Source organism: Zalophus californianus, chromosome 15 (assembly GCF_009762305.2).
Source record: "Zalophus californianus isolate mZalCal1 chromosome 15, mZalCal1.pri.v2, whole genome shotgun sequence".
Lineage (NCBI taxonomy): Eukaryota > Metazoa > Chordata > Mammalia > Carnivora > Otariidae > Zalophus > Zalophus californianus.
Window position 1 is genome coordinate 9,128,178 of NC_045609.1, and position 15,461 is coordinate 9,143,638.

The 15,461-nt window shown below is 39.3% G+C and overlaps 1 protein-coding gene across 2 annotated transcripts in view; it reads left to right on the plus strand.

Annotated features, from left to right (window-relative positions):
* Window positions 1-2,570: 2,570 nt before the first annotated feature.
* The window catches only part of LOC118356334 (zinc finger protein 37A-like), a 62,932-nt gene continuing 50,041 nt past the window's right edge, over window positions 2,571-15,461 (plus strand). For both annotated transcript variants that reach the window (XM_035724296.1, XM_035724295.1), the window contains exons 1-4: window positions 2,571-2,822; window positions 4,484-4,630; window positions 14,092-14,218; window positions 14,510-14,605. In XM_035724296.1, coding sequence (XP_035580189.1) covers window positions 2,730-2,822; window positions 4,484-4,630; window positions 14,092-14,218; window positions 14,510-14,605 — 463 coding nt within the window. In that variant the 5' untranslated portion in view covers window positions 2,571-2,729. The remainder of the gene's footprint in view (window positions 2,823-4,483; window positions 4,631-14,091; window positions 14,219-14,509; window positions 14,606-15,461) is intronic.

Here is a 15,461-nt window from a genome sequence, read left to right on the forward strand (position 1 = left end):
ATATGATACTGTATGTGGAAAACCCAAAAGACTCCACCCCAAAACTGCTAGAACTCATACAGGAATTCAGTAAAGTAGCAGGATATAAAATCAATGCACAGAAATCAGTGGCATTCCTATACACCAACAACAAGACAGAAGAGAGACAAATCAAGGAGTCTATCCCATTTACAATTGCACCCAAAACCATTAGATACCTAGGAATAAATCTAACCAAAGAGGCAAAGGATCTGTACTCAGAAAACTATAAAATACTCAGGAAAGAAATTGAAGAAGACACAAAGAAATGGAAAAACGTTCCATGCTCATGGATTGGGAGAATCAACATTGTGAAGATGTCAATGCTACCTAGAGCAATCTACACATTCAATGCAATCCCCATCAAAATACCATCCACTTTTTTCAAAGAAATGGAACAAATAATCCTAAAATTTGTATGGAACCAGAAGAGACCCAGAATAGCCAGAGGAATACTGAAAAAGAAAAGCAAAGCTGGCGGCATCACAATTCCAGACTTCCAGCTCTATTACAAAGCTGTCATCATCAAGACAGTATGGTACTGGCACAAAAACAGACACATAGATCAATGGAACAGAATTGAGAGCCCAGAAATGGACCCTCAACTCTATGGTCAACTTATTTTTGACAAAGCAGGAAAGAATGTCCAATGGCAAAAAGACAGTCTCTTCAACAAATGGTGTTGGGAAAATTGGACAGCCACATGCAGAAGAATGAAACTGGACCATTTCCTTACACCACACACAAAAATAGACTCCAAATGGTTGAAAGACCTAAACGTGAGACAGGAGTCCATCCAAATCCTACAGGAGAACACAGGTAGCAACCTTTTCGACCTTAGCCGCAGCAACTTCTTCCTAGAAACATCGCCAAAGGCACGGGAAGCCAGGGCAAAAATGAACTATTGGGATTTCATCAAGATAAAAAGCTTCTGCACAGCAAAAGAAACAGTCCACAAAACCAAAAGACAACCGACAGAATGGGAGAAAATATTTGCAAATGACATATCAGATAAAGGGCTAGTATCCAAAATCTATAAAGAACTTATCAAACTCAACACCCAAAGAACAAATAATCCAATCAAGAAATGGGCAGAAGACATGAACAGACATTTCTCCAAAGAAGACATCCAAATGGCCAACAGGCACATGAAAAAGTGCTCAACATCGCTTGGCATCAGGGAAATCCAAATCAAAACCTCAATGAGATACCACCTCACACCCGTCAGAATGGCTAAAATTAACAAGTCAGGGAACGACAGATGTTGGCGGGGATGTGGAGAAAGGGGAACCCTCCTACACTGTTGGTGGGAATGCAAGCTGGTGCAACCCCTCTGGAAAACAGTATGGAGGTTCCTCAAACAGTTGAAATTAGAGCTACCGTTCGATCCAGCAATTGCACTACTGGGTATTTACCACAAAGATACAAATGTAGGGACCCGAAGGGGTACGTGTACCCCAATGTTTATAGCAGCAATGTCCACCATAGCCAAACTGTGGAAAGAGCCAAGATGCCCATCGACAGACGAATGGATAAAGAAGATGTGGTATATATACACAATGGAATATTATGCAGCCATCAAAAGGAATGAGATCTTGCCATTTGCAACGACGTGGATGGAACTGGAGGGTGTTATGCTGAGTGAAATAAGTCAATCAGAGAAAGACATGTATCATATGACCTCACTGATATGAGGAATTCTTAATCTCAGGAAAGAAACTGAGTGTTACTGGAGTGGTTGGGGGTGGGAGGGATGGGGTGGCTTGGTGATAGATATTGGGGAGGGTATGTGCTACGGTGAGCGCTGTGAATTGTGCAAGACTGTTGAATCACAGATCTGTACTTCTGAAACAAATAATGCAACATATTTTGAGAAAAAAGAAAAAGAAGAAGATAACAGGAGAGGAAGAAAAGGGGAGTATGTCAGAGGGGGAGACGAACCATGAGAGATGATGGACTCTGAAAAACAAACTGAGGGTTCTAGAGGGGAGGGGGGTGGGGGGATGGGTTAGCCTGGTGATGGGCATTGAGGAGGGCACGTTCTGCATGGAGCACTGGGTGTTATGAACAAACAATGAATCATGGAACACTGCAGCAAAAACTAATGATGTAATATATGGTGATTAACATAACAATAAAAAATTAAAAAAAAAAAAAGATATGTTACAATGTAAACGGAACACAGACTGTCTCTGGAAGAAATTCTGCAAGTGCATTCAGCAAAACAAGGAACTGCTAGGAGAGCCAATCCATCAGGGAAATATAATTAATGAAATAGGTATGTATTTAGATACTTAAAATTATTTCGGAATAACAACGAATACTGTACTATCAGTATGTCTCCTGCTTTTACCTTATCGAACAGTTCAGCCCAACGTCCCCCAAGTCTGAAGGCTGATTTCCAGCGACGTGGCGTCAGGGATCTGGGAAACGGCGTGCGCCGTGGAGGCGGACGCGGGACTCGCTCCGGGCCTTCTGCGCATGGGCGCTGCGCCCCTCCCGTCTAGTTCGCGTCGGCGGCTGAGGCCTCGCGAGAAGACGGTCCCGGATGCTCCCGCGGCTGACCGCCCGACCGCGGGCGGGGAGTGAGCAGCCGGGGAGCCGCGGGCGTTTGGGCGTGGGTGGCCCTTTAAGTAGGGGCTCCGCGCGGGAGGGGCGGGTGACGGAGTCGGCCTTGGTACCTGAGCTCGGGGTGAGTTCTGCTCCGTCTTATGCATCGAATGCGAACCAGCACGTCCCAGAGCTTGTTACCGAGCGAAGCTTGGTGTTTTCATCTCCGACGTGAGGGGTCGGCCGAGGCCTCGGTAAGACCGGCGGAAACCGGCCTTGGGGCGCTCGTGGCCTGGCGCTTCTCTCTTGGGGAGGGGGAACCTTGTTCTTCTCCACTCACGGTCCCTCTTCGTCCTCCCAGCCACCTGTGGTCAGTGTCGCGTCCCCATGGCAACCGCGTACTTGGCTCAGGGAAGAGACAGAGCCCCAGGTGATGAATGAGCAGGAGGGAGATGCCCTGCCTCATCCTGTCTCGCATCAAACCTGGGCTCGAGGTAGAACCAGCAGCTAGCCGCTGCAGGAGTCCTGACCTTGTTCCTGGAGAACCTGAGCCTGAAACCTGAGTGGAGCATCCAGATCCCGCTGACACCGTGCAGCCTTGCTGTGTCCTCAGTAGCAGCAAAGGTCCAGCTTGTGATTCAGGGTGACAGGAAGGTCCAAGAGCTTTAGATCTCAGATGGGGATTCTAACTGGCTATGCCCTTAGAATGTTCCTGGAACAAGGCAGCTCTTGTGAGGGAGGAAGAGGGATCCCAGAAGCAGGGACCGCTCCTAGGACGCCAGTCAGTTGGCCCCAGACCTCAGTAGAGATAGATGGAAGGGGCAAAGACTCTTGCTCAGCCTGAAGCAGTTTGGGTCCTCCTGCCAGAACCACGGTCATAGCCAGATTCTCGAAGACTGGGGTGATGGTGGACGTTGTGGTCCAGCTTTCAGGAGGAATGTCAGCTGTGGCTGGGAGGGGACGGGACGGGAAGGCAAAAGGAACAGACGGTACTGCCTGTTGGGGAGCTGTGAGGCAGCGTGTGGGAAGAAGGGCTTACCAGCCACAGAGAAGAGGCAGCGTGTGGGAAGAAGGGCTTACCAGCCACAGAGAAGGAAACTACCTCCTTCGTCCCTTCGCCTTTTCTCCACTCCCAGATTCTGAGTGGCTCGCTCACTACAGCACAACTAGCCGTATGCTGATGCCCCCTCTGATAGAATCCGAGATGGTACTGCAGGAAGGGTCCTTAAGTCTTACCTGTTCTCTGCTTAAAGATGGGAGTGGGATAGGGTGGGAAGGAAATGGTTCTTCTTTCACTTAACTTACCTGCTCCTAGTCACACATTTTGTTGTGGCAGAAACAAGAGCAGACATGGAATCTCTTGATGGTCCAAGCAGGTGTTTTCTGCTTTAACAACAGATAAGTCAGAACCCGTTTGTTGTTTTTAATCAAAAGATACGTTTGAGATACCTAAAACTGAGTTAAAGCAAACTTTTTTTTTCCTTTCGAAAAAGACCAGCCCTTAAAAACCCCGTCCCTTTTTTCAGAACCTAGTGGGATTCTCTGCCTTATACTGAACATTACAACTTGATATATTTTTGCTCAGCATCAGTTTTAATGAAAGTGTTATGTTCCATTCCTTGGCTTTTCCTAATTTGTTTATTTAGTGTACTATGTTGCTTACATTTTTCTGTTTTAAAGCATACATTGTTAGTAAATCAGGAGAAAACAAACATTTTTTAAAGATTTTATTTTTAAGTAATTTCTGCACCCAACTTGGGGCTCGAACCTACAACCCCGAGATCAAGAGTCACGCGCCCCACCAGTTGAGCCAGCCAGATGCAAATGTTTTTACATTTAAAAACTAGTATGTCCAAGCGCTCGGGATTTTTGCATGGGCTGCTCCCTCCTGTCATCCTTTCTGTCCCTTCTCAAGGCATCTCCACTTCAGAGGTGTTTTGCCATCAGCTGTGTGGAGTTTTTCAGGCTGGCGCCATCTCTCATGTTGGTTCTTTCCTTCTCAGCTGTACCCTCACGGTTATCCACACTCTTCCAGGGCCAACAGAAAATGATCACATCCCAGGTGAGTTGTTCATTTATTCACAGTTTTGCCTAACAGTGATTATGGGAGGTTCATAAAATGTCTGTACCTTCATGTGAAATAGTAGAAACGGATACGTTAACATCAGGGAAAATGCAGAGCGCAAGTCAACAAATTACAGTACGTGGGCCAAATACAGCCTGCTGCTTATTTTTCTATGGCCCACAAACTAAGAACTTTTAGGTGGTTGAGAAACAAATCAAGAGTAGTATTTTGTGATGGGAAATTGTATGGAATTCAGTGTCTATAAAGTTTTACTGGGCCATAGCCATGCTCGTTCATTTGTGGTTGTGGCTACTTTCATATCATAGGGGTAGAGTTGAGTGGTTGTGACAGAGACTGTGTGGCTTGGCAAGCCTAAGATATTTATTATGTGGCCATTTACCAAAAATGTTTGCAGTTCGCCGACATCCGATATAGTAGGGCAAAGATGCCTCGTGGATAAATGCACATCTTGTGATCTTACTGAGTTTTGAAACTGGAACATAAAAACCTTTTCTGATAAGCCTCATCTGGTGGCATTGTGTACCTTCCAGTGACAGTCCTGCAGTTACACATAAAGAAGTGGTAGGCAGAGAATACTTCTCGTGAATTGTGCCAGCATTAGGACTCCTGGTTGTTCAAAGAAGGAGCAAGTTTGGGCAGACCACAGTGATTAGTGGTAGTCAGTAGGATGAGATAGGCTTTGTGACAGTCCTGGGGACTGCGCAGAATCTACATTTTTGCAGTCTGGTGAGGGATTCCACTCTTTGAATTGTGGTAAAATACATATAATGTGAAATTTGCATTTGAACCCTTTTAAAGTGTAGAATTCAGTTGCACTTAATACATTCACAGTGTTGTACAACCATAATCACCCTCTCCTTCCAGAATAGTTTCATCACATCAAAAGGAAACCCCATACCTTTAATGAGCAGTGCCATGACTTAATGAGCAAATTACTCCCCAGTCTACCCAGCCCCTAGCAACCACTAACCTGCTTTCTGTTTATGGATTTGTCTATTCTGGATAGCTCATATAAATGGAATCATACAATATGTAGTCTTTAATGGGTGGCTTCTTTGACTTACCTTAATGTTTTGAAAACCCATCCATGTCGTAGCATGTACCACTACTTTTATGACTGAATGATAGTCCACTGATGTATAGTCCACCTTTTGTGTATCTATCAGGTGATGGGCATTTGGAGTGATTCCATGTTTGGCTGTTGAGAACAGTGCTGCTATGAGCATTCATGTACAAGTTTTTGTTTGAAGACCTATTTCACTTCTTTCCTGGGAGTAAAATTGATGGGTCATCCTACGTTTAACTTACTGCGAAACCACCAAACTATGTTCTACAGCAAGGTCCCTTGCAAGTCCATATGAATTTTAGGTTAGCCTTTCTATTTCTGCAAAGAAAAGGCTGTTGAGGTTTTGGTGAGGATTGCATTGAATCTGTGCACCACTTTGGGGAATATTGACATTTTAACAATATTAGGTTTTACAATCCATGAACGTGAGATTTTTTTCCACTTACTTAGGTCTTCTTTAATTTCTTTCAGCAATGTTTTGTAGTTTTTGGCGTGCAAATCTTACATATCCTTGCTCAAATTTATTCTTAAGTATTGTATTCTTTTATTTATTTTTATTTTTTTCAAGTCTGAGACCAGGAGAAGTCTGTTCTATTCTCTCTTTTTTTTATTAACATGTAATGTATTATTTGTTTCAGGGGACAGGTCTGTGATTCAACAGTCTTGCACAGTTCACAGTGCTCACCGTAGCACATACCCTCCCCAGTGTCCATCACCCAGCCACCCCATCCCTCCCACCCCCCACCACTCCAGCAACCCTCAGTTTGTTTCCTGAGATTAAGAGTCTCTTATGGTTTGTCTCCCTCTCTGTTTTCATCTTGTTTCATTTTTCCCTCCCTTTCCCTATGATCCTATCTTGTTTCTCAAATTCCTCGTATCAGTGAGGTCATAAGATAATTGTCTTTCTCTGATTGACTTATTTTGCTTAGCATATACCCTTTAGTTCCATTCATGTTGTTGCAAATGGCAAGATTTCTTTCTTTTTTTGATGGCTGCATAATATTCCATTGTATATATATATACCACATTTTATCCATTCATCTGTTGATGGCCACTCTGGAAAACAGTATGGAGGTTCCTCAAAAAGTTGAAAATAGAGCTGCCCTATGACCCAGCAATTGCACTACTGGGTATTTACCCCAAAGATACAAATGTAGTGATCTGAAGAGACATGTGCACCCCAATGTTTATAGCAGCAATGTGCACAATAGCCAAACTATGGAAAGAGCCCAGATGTATTGTATTCTTTTAGATGCTATTGTAAATGAAACTGTTTTCTTAATACAACTCTAATTAATTTCTCTTTCAGCTTAGCTGAAAGCAAGTCACTGAAAACCACTTGACTTGTAAAGGAGATGTTATCCATTCTCACTCACCAATCATTCCCTCCTTTGATGTTCTGGAGGTTTTTGGGTCATGGGGGTATTGCACCTTAGTAAGATTTTCCGCTTTCTTTGTGAGTATATTTTTTTTGGTAAGGAACATGTAAGTAGACATTTTTAGCCTAATATGAAATGCTCTGTCCTTTATATTGAGAATTTGTTCTCATTTTGTTGCGGTTACTGTTATGTGGTTTTAACTCCTTCATCTTTCATTGTAATTTTATTCCCCACACTTTATGTTTTTAAAAAATTTATTGAGGTGAAATTCACATGCAAAATTAACTATTTTAAGGTGACCAAATCAATTCAGTGGCATTTAGAACATTCACAGTGTTATGCAACCACTACCTTAACTGAGTTTCAAAATACTCCCATCATTCTAAATAAAGCCCTTTACTCATTAAGGAGTTTCTCCCCATTCTCTTATTCACCCTATCCCTGGCAACCAGCAGTCTGTGTTCTGTCTCTATGGATTGATCTATTTTGTGTATTTCATACAAATGGAGTCATTCAGTATATGGCCATTTGTGTCTAGCTTCTTTCACTTAGCATGTTTTCAAGGTTCATCCATGTTGTAGTACATATCAGTGCATTTTTACTTTTTCTTTTTTATTGTGGTGAAATACAAATAACAAAATTTACCATCTTAAACATTTTTAAGTGTACGCTTCAGTGGTGTTAAATACATTAACATTGTTGTGCATCTGTCACTCCATTCATCCCCGTAGTCTTTCATCTTGTAAAACTGAAATTCTGTACCTATTAAACAATAACTCCCCACTGGAAAGTACCCTGATACTTCCTGTTTCTGTAATTTTGACTACCCTAACTACCTCATATAAGTGGAATCCTGTAGTATTTGTCGTTGTGTGACTGCCTTATTTCATTTAGCATAATGTTCTCAAGTTTCATCCATGTTATAGCATACTGCAGACTTTTTTTCCGTTTTTAAGGCTGAGTAATATCCCATTGTATGTGTATATACATTTTGTTTATCCATTCATCTGTCCATGGACACGAGTTGCTCTGAATTTTAGCTATTGTGAATAACAATGCTGCTGTGAAAATGAGTGTACAGACATCTTTTTGAGACCTTCTTTTGGATATTTACCTTGAAATAGAATTGCTGGGTCATATGGTAAATTCTGTTTTTAATTTTTTGAGGAATCTCCATAGTGTTTTTCACAGTGGTTGTACCATTTTACATTCCCGCCAACAGTGCATGGGAGTTCCATTTTCTTTACATCCACACCAACAGTTGTTTTCTGTGTTTTTGATAGTAGCAATCCTAATGGGTGTGAGGTGGTATCTTATTGTAGCTTTGATTTGTATTTCCCTAATGATTCATGATATTCAGCATCTTTTCTTGTGTTTATTGACCATTTGTATATCTTCTTTGGAGAAATATCTGTTCAAGTCCATTGCCCATTTTTTAATTGGGTTGTTTGGGGTTTTTATGTTACTGAATTTTAGGAGTTTATATATTCTGGATATTAATCCCTTATCAGCTATATGACTTACAGATATTTTCTCCTGTTCTGTGGATTGCCTTTTTACTCTGGATAGTAACTTTTGTTGTGAAAATATTTTCACTTTCATGAGAAATTTGTCAGTTTCTTCTTTTGTTACCCATGCCTTTGGTGTCTTATCCAAGAAATCATTGCCAAATCCAGTGTTGTGTAGCTTTTGTCCTATATTTTCTCCTAAGAGTTTTATAGTTTTAGGTCTTACATTAAGGTACTATATCTATTTTGAGTTGATTTTTGTATATGGTGTTAGGTAAGGGTCCAGCTTCATTCTTTTGCATGTGGCTATCCAGTTTCTCCAGTGCCATTTGATGAAAAGACTGTCATTTTCCCATTGAATGGTCTTATCAACCTTGTCAAAAATCATTTAACAGTATATGTGAGGGTTTATTTCTGGACTGTCTTTTCTATTCCATTGGTCTATATGTTTCTTTTTATGCTGGTACCATCCTTTTTTGATTACTGTGGCCTTGTATTAAGTTTTGAAATCAGGAAGTATGAGTCTTCTACTTTTGTTCTTTTTCAAGATTGTTGTGGATATTCAGGTTTCTTTAGATTCCGTATGAATTTTAGGATGAATTTTTTCATTTCTCCAAAATATATCATTGGGATTTTGCTAGGGATTTCATTGAATCTGTAGATTGCTTTGAGTAATATTGACATTTTAACAGTAAGCTTTCTAATCCACGTACATGGGATGTGTTTCCATTTATTTATGTTGTCTTTATTTATTTATTTTTAAAGATTTTATTTATTTATTTGACAGAGACACTGTGAGAGAGGGAACACAAGCAGAAGGAGTGGGAGAGGGAGAAACAGGCTTCCCGCTGAGCAGGGAGCCTGATGCAGGGCTCGATCCCAGGACCCTGGGATCATGACCTGAGCCAAAGGCAGATGCTTAACGACTGAGCCACCCAGGCACCCCTATTTATGTCTTCTTTTATGTCTTTCAGCACTGTTTTGTAGTTTTCATTGTGCAAATCTTTTACATCTTTGGTTACATTAATTTCTAAGATTTCTTTTGATGCTTTTGTAAATGGAATTGCTTTTGTAATTTCCTTTTCAGATTGTTCATTGTTCCTGTATAGAAGTGCAACTCATTTTTGTGTGTTGACATATCTTGCTACTTTGCTGAATTCATTTAGTTGATCTGACAGCATTTTTTGTGGAGTCTTTAGGTTTTTCTACATATAAGAGTCTGTCATTTGCACAGATTATTTTACTTTTTCCTTTTCAATTTGAATACCTTTTATTTCTTTTTCTTGTCTAATGCTGTGACTAGAACTTCCGGTACTGTGTTGAATAGAAGTGGTGAAAGCAGGCAGCCTTGCCTTGCTCCTGATCTTAGAAGAATAGCTTTCAACCTTTCACCATTGAGTATAATTTTTCCTGTATTTTTTACATACATGGCTTTTATTATGTGGGGTTAGTTCACTTCTATTCCTATTTTGTTGAGTGTTGTTATCATGAAAGATTGTTGGACTTTGTCAGATGCTTTTTCTGCATCAATTAAGATGGTCATTTTGTTTTTTCCTTCATTGTGTTGATGTCGTGTATTATACTGATCGATTGTTGTATGTTGAACCATACTTGGATTCCAAGAATAGGTCTACCTGGTCATGGTATATAATCCATTTTATTTTATTTTTCAATTGAAGTATAATTAACATAAAATTTTATATTAGTTTAAGGTGTACAACATACTGATTCAGCAGTTCTATACATTAGTCAATACTTACCACAATAATACTTACCACAATACTTACCACTTGTGTAGTCGCCAGCTGTTGCCATACATGATTACAATATTATTGACTTTATTTACTGCTCTGTACTTTTCTTTTTTTTTAAGATTTTATTTATTTATTTGACAGAGAGAGACACAGCGAGAGAGGGAACACAAGCAGGGGGAGTGGAAGAGGGAGAAGCAGGCTTCCTGCCAAGCAGGGAGCCCCATGCAGGGCTCAATCCCAGGACCCCAGGATCATGACCTGAGCCGAAGGCAGCCGCTTAACGACTGAGCCACCCAGGCGCCCCTGCTCTGTACTTTTCATCTCCATAATTTATTTATTTTTTAACTGGAAGTTTGTAACTCTTAATCCTTTTTCTCAGCAATCTCCTACCCACCTCCCCTCTGACACCACCAGTTTGTTCTCTGTATTTATGGGTCTATTTTTTTTTTTAATTTGTTTTGTTTTTCAGATTCCACATGTAAGTGAAATCATACGGTATTTGTCTTTTTCTGTCTGACTTATTTCACTTAGCATAATGCCTTTTAGGTCCACCCATTTTGTCAGGAATGACAAGATCTCATTCTTTTTTATGGCTGAGTAATATTCTGTTGTGTCTGTATACCAAATCTTTCTTCATTCATCTATCAGTGGACATTTGGGTTGCTTCCATATCTTAGCTATTGTAAATAAAGCTGCATTAAAAGGTGCATATATCTTTACAAATTAGTTTTTTTTTTCCTTTGGGTAGATGCCCAAAGAAAGTGGAATTACTGGATCTTAAGATATTTCTATTTTAATATTTTGAGGAACCTCCATACTGTTTTCCACAGTGGCTGCACCAATTCCATTCCCACCCAGAATTCACAAGGCTCCCTTTTTCTCCACATCCTCACCGACACTTGTTATTTCTTTTTGATAGTTGGCACTCTGACTGGTGTGAGGTGATATCTCATTGTGGTTTTTAATTTGCATTTCCCTGATGATGAGTGATGTTGAGCATCTTTTCATGTGTCTGTTGGCCATCTGTATGTCTTCTTTAATCAGTGTTTTTGTGTTTTGTTTTGTTTTGATGTTGAGTTGTTTATGCCCTTTATATATTTTGGATGTTAATCCCTTATTGGATATATCATTTGCAGATTTTTTTTTCCATTTACTGGGTTGCTTTTTGTTTCATTGATGGGTGCCTTTGTGCAAAATCTTTTCATTTTGGTGTAGTTGCAATAGTTTATTTTTGCTTTGTTTCCCTTGCCTTAGAAGACATATCTAGAAAAACATTTCTATGGCCAATGTCAAAGAAATTACCGGCTATGTTTTCTAATGGTTTTATGGTTTCACGGCTCACATTTAGATGTCTAATCTCTTTTAAGTTTATTTTTGTGTATGGCATAAGAAAGTGGAGCAATTTCGTTATTTTGCATGTAGCTGTCTAGATTTCCTAGCATCACTTGTTGAAGAGACTTGTCTTTTTCTCAGTCTTTATTCTTGCTTCCTTTGTCGTAGATTAATTGTCCAAATAGGTATGGGTTTATTTCTGGGGTCTCTGTTCTGTTCCATTGATCTTTGTGTCTTGTTTTGTGCCAATACCATATATTTTGATTACTATAGCTTTGTAGTGTATTACAATCCTTTTGCTATGCTGCTGAATTCTGTTTGATAATATTTTGTTGAGGATTTTTTACATCAATATTCATAAAGGATATTGGTCTCTAGGTTTCTTTTCTCTTTAAAACAATTTATTTAAACAAATAAAGAAGAATTTACCCATTTCCCCCACTCCACCCCCCCACCTCTGGCAATCACCGATTTGTTTTCTGTATGAACGTATTTTTTTTTAAGATTCCACATATCGGAGAGATCACATGGTACTTGTCTTTCTCTTTCTGACTTATTTCACTTAGCATAATGCCACAAAGTCCATCCATGTTGTTGTAAATGGCAAGGTTTCATTCTTTTTTATGGTTGAATAATATTCCATTGTGTGTGTGTGTGTGTGTGTGTGTGTGTGTGTGTGTGTGTGTGTGTGTGTGTGTGTGTATACACATACCACAATTTCTTTATGCTTTCATCTGTGGATGGACTATTAGGTTGTTTCCATATCTTGGATATTGTAAATAATGCTGCAGTAAACATGGGGGTGTATATAACCTTTTGAGTTAATGTTTTTATTTTCTTTGGATAAATACCCAGAAGTGGACTTGCTGGATCATATGATAGTTCTAGTTTTAGTTTTTTGAAGACCCTCCGTCCTGTTTTCCATAGCACCAGTTTAAATTCCCTCCAACAGTGCACACGGGTTCCTTTTCTTTACATCCTCGCCAACACCTGATGTTACTTCTTGTGTTTTTGAGAGCCATTCTAACAGGTGTAAGGTAATATGATTGTGGTCTTGATTTGCATCTCCCTAATAATTAATAATTTTGAGAATCTTTTTAATGAACCTATTAGCCATCTGTATGTCTTCTTTGAATAATGACTATTCAGATCTTTTGCCCATTTTTTAATCAGATTCTTTTTTCTTTCTTTTTTTTTTTTATAAATGAGTTGTATGAGTTCTTTATATATTTTGGATATCAGTCCCTTATTAGATATATTACTTGGCAATATTTTCTTCTATTTAGTAGGTTGCCTTTCCATTTTGTTGATGATTTTCTTCAGTGTGCAAAAATTTTTAGTTATGATGTAGTCCCACTTATTTATTCTTTCTTTTGTTGCTTTTGCTTGTGGTGTCAAATCTAAAATCATTGCCTAGACCTATGTCAAGGAGCTTACCACCTGTGTTTTTTCTAGGCATTTTATGGTTTCATATTTTCCTGTTTCTTTGTATGCCTTGTGATTTTTTGAGTGAACATTGGGCATTTGAATCTAATAATGTGGTAACTCTGAAAATCAGATTCTCCCCATTCTGTAATGTTTGCTGTATTTTCTTATTGTTTTTGTTTATTTTTATTTATTTTTTGATTGTCGTAGGCTTTCTCTGTGCCAAGGACCAGCCTGATGTGTAAAGTTAATGTCTCCTTAGGTGTATTCTGAGCCTTTCCTTGGGTATGCACAGTTACTTTATAATTCTCCTAGTATATGCAGTTGTTTTTGAATGTCTTGGTCTTCAATGTCTGGTTCTTGAAGGGGGAAAAGCAAAGAATGAAGGAGGAGAAAATGAAAAGGGAAAAACACAAACTGAAGGGGACTTGCAGCATCTGGGGGAAATGCATCAACAGTGGCTGTGTGCCTCTTTGCATCTGTGTGATCAGAGGCACCGGTCACAGTCAGAGCATGGGAACTTGCACAGAACCCCTTTATGATTCCTGTCTGTGTTGCACATATTCGTGGTGTGGATTCTTTAAGTCTATGGTAGCTTTGTCTTCGTAGGTATTCTCTACCTACGAAGTCTCATAGGTTTCCTTATGAGAATAACTTCTTTGAGACCAGGAAGAGTATTTTATTCAACTTGGAATTCTCAGAAACTAGGGCAGTTCCAGGTACATGTGAGCACTCAAATTTTTTGTATTAAATAACAAAATAATTCACCAATGGTATTTCTTTTTTTTTTTTTTTTTTTTTTTACTCACAAAGTATAACACAAAATAAGGTGGTATATGGTAGAGGTCCGTAGTAACATTTTCTGGCCAGTTTTCAACAGTAAAAAATGGTAAGAATTAGTCTTTGAACTTCTTTTTTTTTCATATCACCTGATTCTGATCACTTCAGACTGAGCAGAAATGTGCTTTTTCAGGAATCCTTGTCATTCAGGGATGTGACTGTGGGCTTCACCCAGGAGGAGTGGCAGCACCTGGACCCTGCTCAGAGAACCCTGTACAGGGATGTGATGCTGGAGAACTACAGTCACCTTGTCTCAGTGGGTAGGTAGTGTTTGTTTGTCACGGAGACCCCCGGTATGTGTGTCTTTTTTTATTTGCAGAAACTTGCAGAGTTTTTGTAGAATATAATAATATTTAGCTTTGGAATTTGGAGGTCAAGGATGACTTATCTCTTTTGGTTATCAGAAGGAATTTGTTTTCTTCTCCCTCATAACAGGGATTAAGTTAATTTTTTTTTTTTTATTGTATAGTCTTTGAGTTATTATGTCCTCCACTTTCAGAGGCCCTGAAGCTTATCCAGTTTGTCCCAAATCACACACCTCTCATTCACAGGGTGTTCCATTCCTAAACCAGAAGTGATCCTCAAGTTGGAGCAAGGAGAGGAGCCGTGGATTTTAGAGGAAGAGATCCCAAGCCAGAGTAACCCAGGTGAGTTAGTACGTATGAGCCAGATGGAGTTTAGGAGGAAATTAGATCACAAAGGGTTAGTTCAGAGCTTTAAAGCCATTGAAATGTCTTCAGGAATCACCTTTTAGAGGTTCTGGACCTTTGGAAGTAGCATGTTGACATGACTCAAATATTCAGTGTCACTGGATCATCCAGTATCTCCCAGTGTCACTTTTATACACAAATGTTATCTTTTTTCCCCCTTAGGAATAAATTATATAGCATTAAGTACACACATCTTAAGTGTACACATGTACTATGTATGCATGTATGTATTCTTACTATGCACATGTGTATATAGAGTATATATATATATGTGTATATATATATACACACACACATATATATAGTATCTGGCTACTTTGGTTCAGTATTATGTCCATGAGAAACATCCACGTTGTGTATATCATTAGTTTATTGCTTTATATTGCTGTGTAGCATTCCACTGTGACTACCCCAGAGTTTATCTCTTTATTATATTATTAAAACATAGTTAGGATACATATTTGAAACATATTTGTTTTGAAACGTACTTGTTTTGAGTTTTGAGGTATTTGAAAAACATTTATAAATATTCTTGAGTGTGTCTTTTTGAGGAGGACGTAAACTCTTAACTTCCGTTAGATGTATGACCAGAAATGGACTTGCTGGGTAGAGTAATCACATATTCAGCTTTAACAATATTTTTTAGTTTAAGCAGTTTTCCAGAGAGGTTGTACTAAATTGTGTTGCCACTGGCAGTGTATGAGAGCTTTAAGTGCAGTTTGTTATTGTCAGCACTTGGTATCATCAATTAATTTAGCCATTTTAGTCATTGTGTTGTGCTACCTCATTAGGT